The 16,835-nt window shown below is 39.3% G+C and overlaps 1 protein-coding gene across 1 annotated transcript; it reads left to right on the top strand.

Annotated features, from left to right (window-relative positions):
* The first annotated feature begins 872 nt into the window (after positions 1-872).
* prkchb (protein kinase C, eta, b) lies at positions 873-13,773 on the top strand. The gene is made up of 14 exons (XM_027003002.3): positions 873-1,679; positions 4,363-4,426; positions 4,559-4,715; positions 5,704-5,738; positions 5,947-6,026; positions 6,203-6,332; positions 6,542-6,675; positions 6,798-6,938; positions 7,217-7,387; positions 8,344-8,498; positions 10,465-10,603; positions 10,710-10,898; positions 12,643-12,789; positions 13,019-13,773. The coding sequence occupies exons 1-14, from the start codon at positions 1,335-1,337 to the stop codon at positions 13,163-13,165; spliced, it is 2,034 nt and encodes a 677-aa protein (XP_026858803.2). The 5' UTR covers positions 873-1,334; the 3' UTR covers positions 13,166-13,773.
* Positions 13,774-16,835: the final 3,062 nt, after the last annotated feature.

Here is a 16,835-nt window from a genome sequence, read left to right on the forward strand (position 1 = left end):
ATCAAGAACAGCCAGTTCTGCTGGGTCTGAGTTTAAAAGGAAGCCAAACAAATAAACTGCTGGTGAATTAGTTCATGATCTACTTAGTTTAGATGTAAGTCCACCCTGGTGTGCTGTTTGTCAAATAGGCTAACATTATGGACTGCATTCATAGGGCTGGAAAATCTAATGTTTTAAGAACTTGGGTTCTTGGCATGACCAGTTTTTCGAAGTGACTACAATTCTGGTATGAGGCAATACATTTTTACAGAAACACACATTTAGGGTTTTGCTCCCTTCTCCAAAACTCTTTACACTAATGAGGTAAAAAAAAAAAAAAAAAAAAAAAAAACCCAACAACTTCAGGTACAGTCTAAAGATAAACTTGAACATACATAGACAGAGCAACATAGATAAACCACATTTTTATTTTAGTATTTTTTTTTGGGGGGGGGGGTTCACTTTGAAGGCATTTCATTCTTTCTTTAATTCTCTTTATTACGATTCAAATTCAAAATTCACATTTCCCAAAGGAAACAGATTTCTTATCAAAGTAAACTACTGTTGCTTTTGTATTTTGTAGATACCAAAAGTTCTGTTATTATTGAAATGCCTCCCTCTGTTGGGGGGATTATGTATAGCATCATTTTCTAAGAAATAGTGTAATGTTTTTGTTTTTTTTTACTAAACTTCTAAATGAAGTTATTTAAAACTGTAAGTAAATATAACATATGTATATATGTGTGTTATCTATAATATATTACAATAATAATCAAACCATTGTTCATGCATGCACGATAGTTATTATAAAGGTAATGAATAGTCGTCAGGCATGCATGGCATATATTGGTTACTTTCACATTGCTTGCGTGCTTTCTACTAAAGATATTGGAGTAGACAGCAATCGAATGGCCTATCCTGTTGTATTTGAGGAAACTACTCGATGAAAAGACGCACAAAGAAATTCTTAAATCGGGACGTAGGATCGCTGGAATTCCCTACCGGACAAGTATCTCTGATGGCAGCTCAGAAGTTTCTCTTTATCTACTTGACAGTTTCCTTTTCCAGCTGTAATGGAACTATAGCTTAACCTGACTTTTCAAGAAGCGCATTCATTTGAATTAAGATACGTTTATTTTTATTCTGTAACTTGAACGTTGTTTTAGCCAAAGTATACACGGTTACGTCTTGTCAAGTAGGACATGAGCGAAGGCTTCTCGCGTGCGATTCGTTCCTCCTTGTGTTGTTTCATATTTGAATCACACTAAGCGTATCTGACAACCAGTACAGCATCGCCTGCAACAGGGTTTCCGCGATACGGCCATTGCTGTTTCAAAGTATCGGGAGGTGGAAATATGAAATTCAGCGGGTACGTGAGACTGCGTATCAGGGAGGCAGCGGACTTAAAACCAACAACTTTCTCCACGCGGCACACATTTCTCAAGAAAACACACCAGCTGGATCCTTATATAGTGGTGAAAATAGACAACTTTAAAGTTGGACAGACCACCACTAAAGCGAAGACTAACCGGCCGACCTTTAACGATGAATTCTGTCCATACGTATCTGAAGCCAAGGTGCTGGAACTTGCCGTTTTTCACGACACTCCAATTGGATATGATGACTTCGTGGCGAACTGCACGATTCAACTCGAGGATTTGTTATCATCATCAAATACAAGACAGACATTTGATGGATGGGTGAGGATTGGTTCTTTTTAGAATAATTCATAATTATGGCCTTCATAATAAATCAGTTTGTTAAAGGTAGGTTCAACTTTATATATTTTTAGTGCTTTTAGAATTATTTGAGCAAGTCAACACTGTAAGCTAAGGCAAAATAACTTCCATTTACTCAAATGGAAAAGTATTTTTGCTGCCACAGAGGTTATGGGCACAGTACCAAATGAAACATTTCAAATTATTTTGGCCGAAAAGCTAAGCATTAGTGTGTGCAGTAATAGGCTTTCCAGTGTTTGTTACATAGGCCTATGGGAAAAACAGAAGAACAGCAATTCCCAAACAACCTAGAACCTGGAAAACCAACCTATCCCAATGTCCTCTTTATGTCTTTCATGCTGGACAGGTGCTCAAAAATCTTAAACATGAAAACTGCTGTGTAACTATGCCAGGGTAGATGCAAAGCCTTAATAAATTGCTATTTATTTATATCTATTTAGTATATGGCAACCTCTTTTAGACCTCAGTATCTGCTTCCTTTGTGAGGGTCTTTACATGCTGTTTTTGCATTAGCTAGGCCTTGCACAAAACCACAGACTGCAACCCACTCTGCGTCATGGAAACTGTTTCAGCAGCAGTAAGATTGGCTTACTTTGGCTTGATTTTCCCATGTTCACAAGTGGACTAAATAACTTAATTTGTGAAGCACAAATCCACTTTTCCCTTTTCTACGGTATTGTGTTTCTTGAGTCTTATTTAATAGTGACCTGGCTGTAGGCAGTAGCTGCAGCTGAGGTGCAGTCAGGATCAAGAATTATTAGCAGTGTGGTCAAATTCATTCCATTTTATTGAGTTAATGAAAACTGAAACGTTGGCATGGTACTGTTATTACAAAGGATTTTGTTGTGACATACTGTACATGGGCTGTTCCACTATATGCAGATCGATGTGTTATGTTTGCTTTCATTGCCATCAGAGATTGCTCACTCTATAATCTTTAGTAGTGGCATGCTGTAGAACTGGATTCCTTTTTCACCCATATCTCATCCTTAACTCACACAACCACATGGTTTTCAATCCAGAGCCCCAGCAGGTGGATTAAAAGCAGAATTAAATGCACCATGTGACTGGAATCACACTGCTTTTAGATTATTTGCAGGATTGCTTTTAGATGAATATGTCCCAAAATTATCACTGCTGAACATAGTAATGTGAATGAGTATGAGCACTTACCTCTTTAACTTTTTGATCTCCTTTAAAAATTGAGATGTTGGTCTTACTTGCATTCTAGGATGTCTCAGGTCCTGTTTAGCTTTTGTGCACTTTAGGATTAACACTGTCTGCTTGGATGACACTGTGCTAACATAACACTGTGCCTGCTTGCTATGTTATGGAGCATTCCTTAACACGTCTTCATGCATATGTATCTGGTGTATTTAACATATGCAGCAGGTGAAGGACCTGCAGAACTGGTCTGTTTGGTTCCCACCTTATTCTTGTATTGCTGGAAATCCACTGGTGTTACTGCTGGTACAGAGTGGCAGGCAGGTCGAAAGGGAAACGGAGGTGCCTGAGGTGGAGTGGCTGAGACGGAGGTCTAGACCGAGACTACCTGCCTCTGTGTCTGACTCATAGGACTAGACTGAGATCACCTGCCTCCGTCTCTGACTCAGAGGACTAGACCGAGACTACCTGCCTCTGTGTCTGACTCATAGGACTAGACTGAGATCACCTGCCTCCGTCTCTGACTCAGAGGACTAGACCGAAATTGGCTACATGTCTCTGACTCAGAGCCTTACGACAGACATGAGCTTTTTACCAACAATTCCAGAACCGAGCCATGGATGGTGCTGAAAACATTATCTGGATCATAAAGAATCATCATCATTATCATCATCAAAATCATCAGTTTGATTCATTAGTGCCTTAATGGCACTCAAGGTTGCTTCATGGACTATATAAAAGCATAAAATCAAGAAAAGAGAACAATACATTATAATTACTCAACAGTTTCAATTTGACAAAAAGCACTTAAACAAAAGGCAGTACACAAGAAGTACATGTTTCCCTTTGTATGGTAGTGCAAATTATCATACAAATGATATCCCACTCATTAAAAAATATTGTTGCCCTTGTGGTTATAGCAACAGGTCATATATTTAGTCTTAATAAAACATGTTCTTTATCATGTTATGTATTGTTACATATATTAATAGTTACTTAATGAATCAGACTTGTCTATTGTTGTCATATGTGAATATTACAGGGAAAAAAAAAATGTTTTCTGCAACTGAGATCTTAAACCATACTAACCCAATTAGGAACTACAGGACTTGCATGAAATTGAGCTTTGGCCTCAGGAATCATTTAAAAGTGTTCAAGTGTTCATTAGCTGTCAAAACAATTTACACTGCAATAAAATTATTTGAATCCTATGCATATATATATATATATATATATATATATATATATATATATATATATATATATATATATATATATATATATATATATATATATATATATATATATATATATATATATATATATATATATATTATATAATTATTATATATATATTTTTAATATGCAGTAAAATCCAAAAGACTGCCAGAGACATTGCCCTGCTTTTCTTCAGACTCTACAAACACTACAGCACATGTGGTAATGAGTTTTCGTGTACTGTTTTTGGTACTTCCACCAGGTTAATCTGGAACCAGAGGGTCGTGTTTACATCTTCATCTCTCTCACTGGCTCCTTCACCGATGGTAATTCAGTGTTGCTTTATTTGCTTTTCCTTTCTTATCCTATTGCCTTCATGATGTATGTGCCATTACACTTTCCATCGCTAAATAAAAGACAGAAATATTTTCCCTTTACAATCGTGTCATTGATTTCAGACGAAGCCACTATTAATTGCCATAAGCCTCATAAGAAGTTAACCAGGAAGAGACAGAGAGCTTTACGGAGGAAGGTGCACCAAGTCAACGGACACAAGTTCATGGCCACCTACCTACGACAGCCGACATTTTGCTGCCACTGCAAAAACTTCATCTGGTGATGGGAATACTGAGGCATTCACACACAAACACACGTACACATAAATATAAAATTAGACTGTGTCGGTCTATATCATATAATTTTTAAAGCTGCTGTAGTAGGCCGTGTTTCTCCAGGTTGGGTTATATTTCAAGGAGCAGAGTTCGATTCCCAGTGTTACCCTTGCATGGTGCCAGTCTGTAAAGATCATGTAACCAGCAGTGAACAGTTCCTTTCTACTTCCTTTCTAATGGTTGTGACTAATAGTGCGGGAAACTGGGAGAAGAAAATGCTGGATTGCATTTTAAGCCAAGCCCGTTTCCCAGGACGAACTGAAATGCATGAACAAGCTCTTGAGTCAATTCTTGATTCAGCTTTTTAGTCAGCTATTGAGTCAACTTCTGCTTAACTTCTTTAAGTTTTGGATAACTTGTTTAGTTGAACTGAAACAAATCTTATTAGTCATTAAAATTCTATAGAAACCATTTAATAATAATGTCATTAATAGTAATAATGTGATCATTTGTAAATGAGTTGACAGTGAAAATGCTTCCCTACCATTTCACGTCACGCCATCATGTGTATTTGAACTGACTCGGTGTAACGTGTGGCGAGGGGCCGGACGCACAGATTCCACCGACTGGGACGAATATTTATTAACATAAACGACAGCGGCACTCACATATTACAAACGATACACGTGAACATGAAACGATTGACGTTAAACAAACATGATACATTCAGACATTACGCCAACAATAACCAACACCCTGCACACTTTAACACGGGTTTATATACTTTGAGACGAACAAGGTGCGGGTGTGGTTACAAATAGCCCTCACACTGCACGTGGTGGGCCAAACCACGTGACTCGCGGGAGGCGCGCGTTCCGTGACACTCGCTTTGACCCAGTATAAAGCCTACATCCCCCACACCCAGTATGATGATTTAGAAGGTGGTGGTAAATGTTGGAAATTCAGAAGGTCTATCTGTCATCTCTCTTCAGGGGGGTATTCGGAAAACAGGGTTACCAATGTCAAGGTAAGCATGTTCAGTATTTTTCTTTCTTTCCTGTTTGTTGAAATAAGGAAACAGTCTGAAAGTAGTAAGATGTCATTGAAATAAAATACTATTTCAAATGTCATCCATTGACTGACATTTGAAATAATATTTTAAGGTCACACAAATACAGTCATTATGGTCTGATTTTCTATTTTAAAATGTTGTTTCTTCTTTGTTTGTTTCTCAGTGTGTGCCTGTGTGGTCCATAAGAAATGTCACCATCTGGTTGTGAGTGAATGTCGACAGATGAAAAAAGCAGCATGCGAAGTATGTTTGTCTCATTTTTCTGAGCTTGCAACTGTATTTCATTTTGTGAACATGATAAAGCACAAGTGTGACAGTTCACAGCCTATCTGTCTAATTTTACTGTTACATGTCACAATAATTTGTTAAACATAAGTATAGTGGACATGGTTCAAATATGAGTCCTCTCTTTCCCATAGGGCACAGGCCAAGGCTTTGGTATCAACCTACCTCACCGGTTTAGTGTACGCAACTACAAGGTGCCGACATACTGTAACCACTGTGGATCTCTCCTCTATGGGCTGGTCAAACAGGGTGTCCAGTGCAAGGGTAATGGTCTACAAAGCCAATTCTCCCTTCACTCTCTCTTACACTTTCCCTTACTCTTTAGCATTCTGCCTCCCTGTCAGACATGTCATATGTACATCATCTACTAGTTTTCAAACCAGATAGCTATGCTATCTTCTAGAATCCAGTTTATGTATTGATGCGCTTGCTGTGTATGTAATCTGTAATCTGTGTCTGTAATGTGTGTTCAGGCTGTAAGATGAATGTGCACATTCGCTGTCAAGCGAATGTGCCACCCAACTGTGGCGTGAACAGTGCAGAGCTGGCCGGCAAACTGGCTGAGATGGGGCTGGAGGCCGGCCGACTCATCAAGAAGAACTCCCAGGTACTCCAGCAAAGGAGCCAGGGTGAAGGATCACTGTTAGAACCCAAAGTTTGGTGAAGCCACTCCTCCGCAGCGAGTCGAGTAAGGTCATGGGTTTGTGTGTGTGTGCACCTGTGCCACAGATAAATGTGACTCCTGTGAAGTCTCCGAGCTGCAGTTATAAGAAGGAATGTCAGCAGGAGGCGACTGTGCATGAGTGCGTGAGGATGGGTCTGCAGGACTTCACCTTCCTCCAGCTGCTGGGGAAGGGCAGCTTTGGAAAGGTGATACCGACAAACGTTACACTTGTAAATGCACAGACAGCACACACTGTAAATGCACGCAGCCCTACAAAATATATACTATAAGCTATAAGCACTCTTCATTTTAGACAAACAGTTCAAAATATTTATTTTTGATTATTTTCACTATATTGCAATATATTGTAACAATTCCTCTATGATTCAGGCATTATTGATCTCAAATTAATAACAGTGACCAGATAGCACCCATGTACCCTAACACTGTATATGTGTGCATGTTTGTGTGTACGTTTGCCCAGGTCATGCTGGCGCGCATGAAAGGTGGTGAGGTGTTTGCAATGAAGATACTGAAGAAGGATGTCATACTGCAGGATGACGATGTGGAGTCCACCATGACAGAGAAGAGAGTGTTGTCACTGGCCCACTGCCATCCATACCTCACCCACCTCTACTGCTGTTTCCAGACAACTGTGGGTACTTGGAGATCAAACTACGACCTTCTCCGAAAAAACACATTCATACATGCATACTCAAATGCAAACTTATGTTGTCGTTTCAGTCTCAGTATTGTCAAAAAACAATTCAACTTAACTGTCCCATATCACAAACATGGAACAGAGACTTTATGTACCAAGACAATTCTGCTGTCTTTTTAGTAACTTAATAGCCCCAGAAAATAATATTTTCCTCAAACCACAGTAAATTGTTAGTAAGTGTTAGCTATGAAAAATGGTTTCTCTCATCTACATTGAGGCTAGTTCTTTCTTCCTCTTCATTAATGCTTGGTCACAGAAAATAAACTTGAGATTTTCTCAGGACCCAAGGGGATTGGAATTTTGGCATGCTCTGAGTGCAAGTGAATTCACCACAAAAATATGGAATTCAAACAGCAGATGGCAGCACGTTCTCACCGAACACACATTTTTGCTGCACTTCACAATGTACCTCACTGGTGAACGGCACCACACTCTGCGTACCAGAGACCACACAGGCTTGTTGGCTATCTGAGAAAGGGTGAGGGAATAACTAAGAAAACAGATAACTGTGGCCCTGAGTCTCATGCAGATTTTCATGTCCACTGTGTCGTCAAAAAGTGTGGGGCACCTACAAGAAGGTTTCAGCTGCCTGAAGCAGCAGCACCCAGCAGTATGGTCAATTTTTTTTTTTTTTTTTTCAGAGGGCATTATATAATGCAGGGTTTTATTAACTGTATACAACTTGAACACACAATGACAGCGAGGGAGGACTGAGTTATTATACATTGTTCCTTAAATAAAAATTGCGAATATAGCTAGTATATTTGTGGTGTTATGTTTTTAACTGTTAACTGCTTTTATGACATGTGTGTTTATTGTGGTTTTTAGATAATGCAGTATTCTAGAAAGGCAAATTGCATTACATGTTCCTGCCTTGATGTCTTTCCCAGGACCGATTATTCTTTGTCATGGAATTTGTAAATGGCGGTGACCTCATGTTTCACATCCAGAAGTCTCGGAGGTTCGAGGAAGCTCGGGCTCGGTTCTATGCTGCTGAGATCACCTCTGCACTCATGTTCCTCCATTCTAGAGGCATCATATACAGGTAGAGTCAAAGGTTCCCAGTCACACAGGTGCACCAATTACTCATTGTTTTCCAACATTTGGCAAGTCAGGAAGCTTGTGGAATCTATTTACTTCTTGCCCTGTTTCTAAGTCTCTTCTATTTTATTTGTATGCTTGTTTGTATATTTCCTAATGTGGTTTTATTAATGAGGCAGCAAGCTTATTGTTGTTTTTTGCTGTTATTTCCTTGCCACTCAGGCAAGCACACACGTTTTAGTTCTGCACTTTGTCACAAGTTATTCACTATTTACTGGCACCCACTGCTTTTGCACCTGTGTGTGTGTTTGTGCATGCCCCTGTCTAATTTGTCAGCCCTTACAGAAAAACTCTCCACTCCCATCTGAAAGCTAAACTATACTTCATGGCTCTTTCCGGGACTTGCTCCTGCCTGCACAAGCTCTTAAACTTCGTGGCTCAACCTTTATTCATCCATCAGCAAGCCTAGACAACCTAAACCCATGCAGAACCCCAGCCCTTGCCTTTAGAAGATTGTAGGGCTGTTGCTGGGATGTTTCAGAACATTCCCTGATGTTTAGGACTGGACTGCCATGGTAATGGCCAGTTTTATTGACCTTTAAAGCAATCTGTAATTGCAATAACACACTTCCAAATGCGATTTCTGATGGAAGGGCTAAATTTATATAAAAGAACTGTGATTTGGAATGCATTCAAGTGAATATACCCAGCGAGAGCATTTTGTGTGTGTCCGCTCTCAGTGGACTGTGGAATGGAATCACACTGTTTATCCCAGAAGGAAGAAGTGCAGTCCTTTGGTCACACAAGCATGCATGGATTTTCTTTGGTTCTAGAAACATTTTGCAGTTTTGCCCAATGCAAATGGGAATTATTTTTGTTGACATGCCGAAAACCTGTGAGCCAACCAAGCCCTACTGTTTCATCTTGCTGACCCATGATCTTACATTACGATCAGAGACTATATAATCCAGTGCTAATCTGTCTGTGATCAAATTTGAGGAGGGGAAGAAATCTGATAATTATTTTATTGTCCTTTTACCGGCCTCCGCTCCTTTTGGACTAAAAAAACCCCAAAATGTAGCTAGCAATCAGTGAAATTTTGTGAAAGCCAGATGACATCATCTCATTTATATAATGATAACTCACTCCCATTACCACTTATTATTAGCAATGTAATTATTTTAAGTGATGTATTTCTTTGAAGGGAAGGATGTATTGATCTCTGTTTCTACTCTGCTGTTGTTAGAACCATAAGTGAAATCCTGCAATGTTCCCCTGCATACTCAAAGTGTGCACTATAGCAGAGCACCTCTTTAGAAGGGTTTTGGGAGATTTATATTAGTGCCCTGGTTTTTCACTTGTCTGTCAGTTGGGCACACAGTAACTAGAAATGGCCTACTGTTTTTTATAATGCACCCATGTCCGTGCCTGACTCTCTGGTCTGTGGTTAATGCCCAGGCTGGTGAATGTGCCATGCCAGCTCCGCCGCTGTGAGCATGAGCAACAGCATGTCTTTGGCTGTGCCCAAATGCTTGTGGCTTTCCTTTACTTTTCCAGTCGAGCAGCTGTGTCTCTCCCAAATCCTGATTTTAAATGATTCCAGTCAAAACCAGTCAAAAATCATTCAAAATTATCAGTGGGTTCTGCTTAACACACCTTTGCTCTTTTCTTTATTGCTCAGTATTCTTTTGTGTGTACATGCTTTGTCAGATTTTCACAACATGCTGTCTTATAGCCTCTCATATCTTTTGGCATTTAGCTCATGGAACTAGGTCTCCAGTTGTTAGTTTCTTGTTCTCTGAGCCAGCCACCACTGAGACTAATCCTTATCTCCAGGTATCTTTTAATTTCAGTGACATTATAAAACTTTAGATGTAGTAGTATGCATGCATGTATTTGCAGTATGAGTAGAAAAATAAGAGACACACCCATGACTGAATAAAACTGTCTTTGTTTATTTGCTGGTATAGGGACCTGAAGCTGGACAATGTACTGTTGGACAAGGACGGCCACTGTAAACTGGCTGACTTTGGCATGTGCAAAGAAGGTGTTCTTGATGGAGCACAGACTAACACCTTCTGTGGGACACCAGATTACATCGCCCCAGAGGTGACCACATTCACAAAGCCTGCCATGGCACACATGACTGTGTGCGTGCATAGTATCTAACAAATACACCTGGTGGTTGGTGTCCTCTGCATCTCTCCTGCCTCAGATTATCCTGGAGGAGCCGTACGGCGCGTCTGTGGACTGGTGGGCCATGGGTGTGCTTCTGTATGAAATGCTGTCAGGCCACGCTCCATTCGAGGCTGAGACAGAGGACGAGCTGTTCGAGTGCATCCTCAGGGATGAGGTGATCTACTCATCCTGGCTCAGTGACGAGGCAGAGGATGTCCTCAGAGGGGTGAGCTGACCTCTTACCTAAACTCCATTCAGCTGAATTCCCAAAAGGAAATCTTTATATAACTGTGCCATTTTTGCATTGTTTGTGGTTGTTGTTGCTTTCCCAAAAATAAATGAAAATCATGATGCCATGTTAGACAATATAGAAAGATGAGAATTCAAATTCACGTATCACGGTGGATGTTTGTTGAAACCTAACTGTGTGTTTGTTGAAGCCTAATCTTTTGCCTTGCAAACTACCAGTACATCTAGGTCAGAGGTAAAGGCATGACTCACTACATCGTAATTGTTTGTTAATAAGAATAGCTGGTTTCCTGTTATGCTTTCCACTATGCACTACAAAAGGCCTCCTAGGCTGACACAGACCTCTGCAGCTCATTACATAAGCCTGCTCAGTCACCTTTGTCAGCATTCCGGCCTCTGGTTGGGAGGCTGGGAGGGGTATGTAACCTGTGCAACTTTGTAATTGAATTTACATCTGAGTCTTTTGACAAGTTTTGACAAGCCCATGCAATTTCTCGCTATATCACGCTATTGAGTTATTGGAGGGAATGGAACATTTGTACATGACAAGACAACACATGGTAGCAAAGTTAATAGTTTTTTTTTTTGTTTTTTTTTTTACTAGAAAATAATCAGTGCAGTACATCAATTATGTGGTGTTTTCTAGATAAAGGTAGACTGTTAGATCAAAGAATGCTTACTTTGTGTGGGCTTTGATTGGTGGATTTTATTTGGGTTTGTAGTGATTCAATCCCATTATACTCCAGCAAGAGTTAAAATCTGTGTCTGTGGGGTTGAGCCCCCAGGCCATGTGACTGTAGGCAGTTCTCTTTGGATGGATTAGGTTTCACTCTCCTCCTCTTCAGAGACTCACTTTCCAGTGTAATGTGTCTTCTGTTCATATTCCTGAACAGTTTGTGTTGGCCAGGAAAAATAGCTAATGGTATCCAACCTAGCACTGTTTTTTGGTTTTTATTTTTTTCTGGTGAGGCACTGCATAAATTGCCATCCACATGTTACATACATGCAGGAAGATTATTCAGAGTTTTTCTCAAAGATTTCAGGGAGCAGAGATTGTATTCCATGTGAACACAGCAATTTAACTGCTAGGGTGTGCCTCTAAAGACAGGCTTGCATTTTGAACACCTATAATGCTAATAATTACTTGTTAGTGCATGTGCTGACAGGAAAATTAATCTCCTTGGTAACTCAATAAATAGTCATTATCCCAGTGAATTCAATCAGTTTGATTCAGCACATTCCTAACTCCTTTGTGAACCTGTCCCCTACCCCCGGCTATTTCATTTGGACTAGTGAAGGAGCTGTACCTATAAAGATATTTGTTTTTATCTGAAGTGCAATAAAATATGTTGTTCCTGATCTTAAACATCACAACCTTTTTTGACCCACCTTTCCACCCATTTGACTGTAACTGAAGGGAAAATAAAAAAGATTTTTAAGGAAGTTAGATGATACCACTGACTTCACTTATAGCAAGATACTTCAGCCTTTGACAATTTCTGTTTCCATGTGCACAAACCCTATGCAATGTACACATAGGTAGTACATAATTCTAACATTTCTCTTTAATCCATATCAAGAATCTTGTGATTATGAAGTATAGTCTCTTTTAAGTCTGTCAATATTAAAAATGCAATGCAGAAAATGTTTAGCCCTAAAACATGAAATGAAGTGACATGAATTTAACATGAATCCCATACCTATTTTTTTTACTCCTGAAGTTCCTGGCCAAGATTCCTTCATCTCGACTGGGCTGTGTAGAGAGGGATGGGGGGGAGAAGGCTATTACTGCTCATCCGTTCTTCAAGGGCTTGGACTGGGATAAGCTGAGGAAACGAGAACTGGAACCTCCATTCAAACCACGAATAGTAAGCCAAGGCTGCCTGCATAAGCCTATAGAACCACTGACACCACACCTACTGGAGTTCATCACCAGCAGTGCTATCTTGATTTTTACAGTTGTGTGTTGCTACAAATAAGAGGTCTGTTTAAACTTTAATGTGGATACTGAGAGTAGAACATGCTTGCAGTTTGCTGCACAGAAATAACTTGCTGCTTCATGTGTAACCTGTGACCTTTTCATCTTGTGCCACATAGAAATCTTCGGAGGACGTGAACAATTTTGACCCCGATTTCACCCAGGAAGAGCCTACACTGACCCCCATAGAAGATGCACTTATCCCCCTCAACCAAGATGACTTCAGTGACTTTTCCTACACAGCTCCTGAGCTGAGGCACAGCTAAGAGAGAAACTACTGGATGTTACCAATTTATCAGTGGATATTTAAGGTCACAGATGCACAAATTAGCATAAGACACATTCCCCCAATCTTCAGTGCCCTCACAAATCCTTGGATGAATTGCAGACACAAGTTATGCCACACAGACATACAGCTGTCCTCTGAAGTAGAGTGTTCCGATTTCCGACAAATTTTAGCAGAATGCTTAGGTCAGTGTTTTTCAGTCTGAGTCCTGAAATACTCCTTTAATGTAGAGGTTATTGCAGTGGTTTCTAAGCCAAGTCCTTGGGACTTAATACGCTTGCCATATGATTCAAATGATCAGTCTCTCTGTGACCTGAGTCAGATGTGTTAGGGACATAACGAACCTAATAAATGTGCAGTGCCTTGATTTCCCAGGGCAGGGACTAATGAGTAATACATTGGATTTTATTTGTTTGTTTTGTTTGAAACACACAGAAGACTTGCTAATTAGGTGATGAGTTGATTGTCTTAAGGTGATTTACAGAAACCAAAATGCTGAACTGTGCAGTGCATGTGTACTTCAGGGCTGCTGTCTGGAAATGCTGACTATCCTCAAAATAAAACACTGATGTTGTTTACCAGAATTAACTGATGACTATTACAATTTAAATTGCTTTAAATTGCAACAGATATTTTCATATATTTTTCGGCCTGTGTGTGTATAAAATCTGTTACATGCTTGTTCTTGTTCATGAAAATGTCCTAAATCAGTACCATTAGGGGCACATATAATTTCCTATAATTTGCTTTATAGCTCAAAAAAGCCATAGGGCTGTTTTTCTGTCAGATACATTAACAGATAAGATAAGCTTTTTATGTTAAAAACTACTTTGCAATGACTTCTGTGCTTGATGTTCTGTGCAGCTCCACAGAATATTTGTCATTTGATTATTACCCTTTTCAGTGTATTTCAGGTAGCTGACATTTTCATTTAAGTCAGTATTAAGCATGTAGGTACCCTGCTAGTAAATAATTGCTTACATCAACTATATGAGTAATGGTTTGCTACTAAGATCTGATTAAGATGAAGATGAAATAATGAGCTCATTGTCTCTGTACTAGATGTCTACAATTTGTGGCTAATTCACTCATGTTCTGGCTAAGGAATCTAAGGGATGAACTGTTAGTTTGTGTTGCATTAAAGCTTAGTACACCTTTAATAATAATATTTAATATTGCAACAGAAATATTTGTAACTGCAGATATGGAAATGATGTGTTAATTGTCTGCATGATGGTTTATATTAGCCTAAACTATGTAAATTGATCATTCTAAGTATGTCATAAAATCTGTATTTATGAAAACTGACCTATGCTAGCAAAACCCAGTCATGCTCCTCAGGATCTACCACTCTTAAGACTTTAGGTCCCCTCTGGAATATCTGACTGTAATCCCGCAGTGTTGCCTGAGAGCCTGACAGTTTGCAGCAGGTGGGTTAGACTAGGGTTGGAACCGCACATTTCCAGGAGCAAAGTTGGGCAACTCTGGCCTACATCACAGTTTAGTCTCTGAGGCATGATGCGTTGTCAAGCTGGGACAGGGAAGACAGCTGAGGAGTTGCCTGCTAAGGACTTTCCCACACATTTGTGTGTACCATCTGGCTTTGGAAGAAAAGGGCCAGGCTTATGTTGCTGTATACTTACTCTAATCCGGACTAACACTCCTGAAATAGCCAGGTAACAGCGTAAATAAAGCATGTATGTACTTTCATAAAGCATGTATGAACTTTCATAAAGCATGTATGTGCTTTTTAAAGTAATTTCAAAATGATACAATAAGCATGAAGCTACTTTGCAATAGAGAGTGGTTTGTTGGCAATTAATGTTGATAAATATTTTTGCAAAGAATGAAAACCATGGTCTTGAATATTCTGTCAATATTTAGGCAAGACATTGCACTTGACTCATGAAGGATATGTCTCAACTTGCATTTACTGGACTGGTGTATTTCTCCCTTCCAGCAATATGGCATTAGACTGCCAAAAACTAGCACGATCTGGTTCAAATATGTCTGTCATCAAATAGACATACTGAGTCAGCGTTACTCTGAAGTGCAAAAGGTTCTTCACTGGAATTATGCAAAGGTTTCAGGGATTGTTTGGCAATTCTAATGCTGCAGAAGTGGTGCCAGTGCTTCTAATGTTCCAGAAGTGGTGAAATTTATACACTTTCTTGAATGGAACCATAAATATCACTCACCATCACTCTCTTCCTTTAGCATGGAGATACACAACTGACTATTTGTAGCTATAATGGAACATTATTGCTCTGTTTTCACAATTCCAGTGTTTGTTTTACAGTATTTTCCACTGGTGCGGTGAATTCCATAAGTACACAAGATGTCTGGCCAACTGCCTGTAGTAACTCTAAAGACTGCTGCCAGTGTCCAAATTAAGCACAGAGCTGGCAAGATGCCATGTCTCACTAAAACCATTTTCCCGGCAAACTAAAGACCCACTGGTTCCTTATATCTTTTTCCTAGTGGCTTGCAATTTGTTTTAATCTATGAGACCTTTCTGACAAACATTACTGATTATGTTAAGGTATTTGGCTGTTTGCCTTTTATTGTTATATAATAGTACATCCTTTGTTCTTGGCATCCATGACTATTATAACAATTTTAATGGTTATTTTTAGGAGTTGCCATCATTGATTTCAAGTTATCATTAATGTCTATCACGAAAACTAACAGCAGTGATTCATTTAGTTAACTCATGCACCCAGCAGCTATCTTGTAATTAGAAAGCTAATCTTTACAGAATGGAAAAAGGTCAACCTAATGCTCCTTTTAAACCCTCAAAGCCCATAATAGGCTGATCCAAATAGTATGACAGTTCACACCTGCCCACACATTCTTTTAACTATGATCTGGACTAAGGGTGCTGCCATGCTCTAGGTAGCTTCAGCCATTGTAAGGACTATAATAACAAACACCACTGTGTTTAAAAAATAATTGAATATTTCATATCTTTTCATCTGTCCCCTTTCTAGGCTTTCTTCTCTAGTACCAATAGGAATGATGGAAGTAAGTGAACCTTTTCCCTCCTTTTTGTGAAAATACCTGCATTAAATGTCTACAGGAACAAACATGACTTCTATGTAAACATGTAAACAATGTATGAAGCCCAAAATAAGAATGGTGTCATGGAATTTTACTTTTAACTAAAGAACAATTCTTGATATAAGCAAGAGTGATTTTTAGAAGATACCTTGGTTCAAAACAGCAAGGACCAAGGGAGTTCCAAGTTGAAAGGATACTCCAAACTCCTGTGTGTATAACATCTGTTATCCACCACTTGTTAAGTTCTGTGCACTTGTTTCCTGCTGAAGGAGCTCTGAATACCTCTGCTTACTGCTGTTGAATGCTGTAGTATCTAAATAAATTCAAACCTCTTTAGCTATGTAGTGGTTATTCAAATAGTCACTGTTTTCAGAGGAGATCAAAAGTTTAGATATGTTTGCTGATGTTGTAAGACAGGACAGTCAAATTTACAGAGCACAATTTCCTAAAATGATCATAGTTTTAAGATAATCTTATATGAGAGAGAGACTGTATTCATGTAATGCTCTCTCTGCCATTTAAAGGTTATCTCTGTTTTACAGTGTTTTGGGAAGCCTGGCAAATATGTTCAGCATGCATGCCTGAACAGC

Source organism: Electrophorus electricus, chromosome 7 (genome assembly GCF_041902795.1).
Source record: "Electrophorus electricus isolate QZ-2024a chromosome 7, ASM4190279v1, whole genome shotgun sequence".
NCBI lineage: Eukaryota > Metazoa > Chordata > Actinopteri > Gymnotiformes > Gymnotidae > Electrophorus > Electrophorus electricus.

Bases quoted from the DNA above. Each gene is read 5' to 3' on its own strand.
- prkchb (XM_027003002.3), top strand. From the start codon at position 1,335: ATGAAATTCAGCGGGTACGTGAGACTGCGTATCAGGGAGGCAGCGGAC. The intron at 4,716-5,703 runs GTGATGGGAATA...ATCTCTCTTCAG, and splicing joins CACTGCAAAAACTTCATCTG to GGGGGTATTCGGAAAACAGG. The intron at 6,676-6,797 runs GTACTCCAGCAA...CCTGTGCCACAG, and splicing joins TCATCAAGAAGAACTCCCAG to ATAAATGTGACTCCTGTGAA.